Genomic DNA, 1,138 nt, shown 5'->3' with positions numbered 1-1,138 from the left:
TCTCTCTCTCTCTCTCTCTCTCTCTCTCTCTCTCTCTCTCTCTCTCTCTCTGTGTACACATACATGTAATTTGTTGAGATATAAAAACCTATGTCATCAGGTGATGTGTTGAAGAGGCGGAACAATACGGATGCCTTACTGCAACAAGGACGACAACAACGAAAGCAGCAACAACATCAGCAACAACATCAGCAACAACAACAACGACGACGGCCGCACAAACCATTGGTCAAGCCGGATGAACCCACAAGCCCTACGACAACGACCGCTCCAGTCGTCTCCCTTCCCACCGGTGCGACCCCCGCGGTCACTTCTGACGGGCCCTCGGACTCAAAGGTGGGTGGTTGGCGGGTGCTCTGCTGTGGTTTGCTCCTTCTTCTTCCCTATCAAACATCTATCGTCCTGATCTCTCCTCCTTCTTTTTTGTGTTTGTTACTCTCTTGTAACACCTCTAATCTTCCGCACTTATATGACCTTATTGTGTTGCAAGTGCTGTAAAACTCTTACTTTGATAGTCGAAGCAGACTTTGTGCTGTTGAAGCTAGAGAGGTGAGCAGAATAAGTCTGATTCCCTGTAAGGACTTCTCTGTTGACATCCACCCCGTGGCGCTCATATGACCTTATGCAGTTGCGAGCGCCGTAAAACCTCTACTAAAAAATAAACAAAAAACAAAAAAAACCTCTAAGACTAAAAACATCTACTTTTTCAATTTGTAAAGATTGTGAACGTCACTAAAATTGCCCTAATTGTATCGATGGAGCTGTAAAAACATCCACTGTTTCAATCTGTGTGCGGCAGAAGTTAGCGGACCGGAGTGTCGGCGGGGACAGCGAGCAGCGACCTTCACGCTCCAGCGGCGTGGGCAACGTCCAATCGTGGCCGGCCGAATTCGCTGACGACGGAAAGAATGGACTGGGCGGGGCTGTGGAGGACTTTGACGCTGGTGAGTTGTGGACGGGCTTGTTTTACCTCCTTTTCAACTCAGGTTAGGTTGTTCTCTTTCTTTTGTATTTTTCTTGGGGGGAGAGGATTTTTGTTGTTGTTGTTGTTTTGTGGCAAGTGACTTTGACCCAGAAACTTCAGGCCTGCTTGAGATGTGTCATGCTGAGAGAGAGGGGGGGGTGGAGATAGAGAGAG

General features: G+C 48.0%; 1 protein-coding gene across 1 annotated transcript in view; it reads left to right on the top strand.

Moving 5' to 3' along the window:
* Positions 1 to 1,138, top strand: part of LOC101852205 — a gene marked incomplete in the record, with an annotated part of 40,547 nt that overhangs the window by 15,681 nt on the left and 23,728 nt on the right. The window contains 2 exon segments of the mRNA XM_013086773.2: positions 101 to 336; positions 800 to 944. Of these exon segments, the coding sequence (XP_012942227.1) occupies positions 101 to 336; positions 800 to 944 (381 nt within the window).

Source organism: Aplysia californica, unplaced genomic scaffold (assembly GCF_000002075.1).
Source record: "Aplysia californica isolate F4 #8 unplaced genomic scaffold, AplCal3.0 scaffold00502, whole genome shotgun sequence".
NCBI classification, from domain to species: Eukaryota; Metazoa; Mollusca; class Gastropoda; order Aplysiida; family Aplysiidae; genus Aplysia; species Aplysia californica.
The sequence above is the reverse complement of the archived record's forward strand: the minus strand, read 5'-3'. Positions and strand labels throughout refer to the sequence as shown.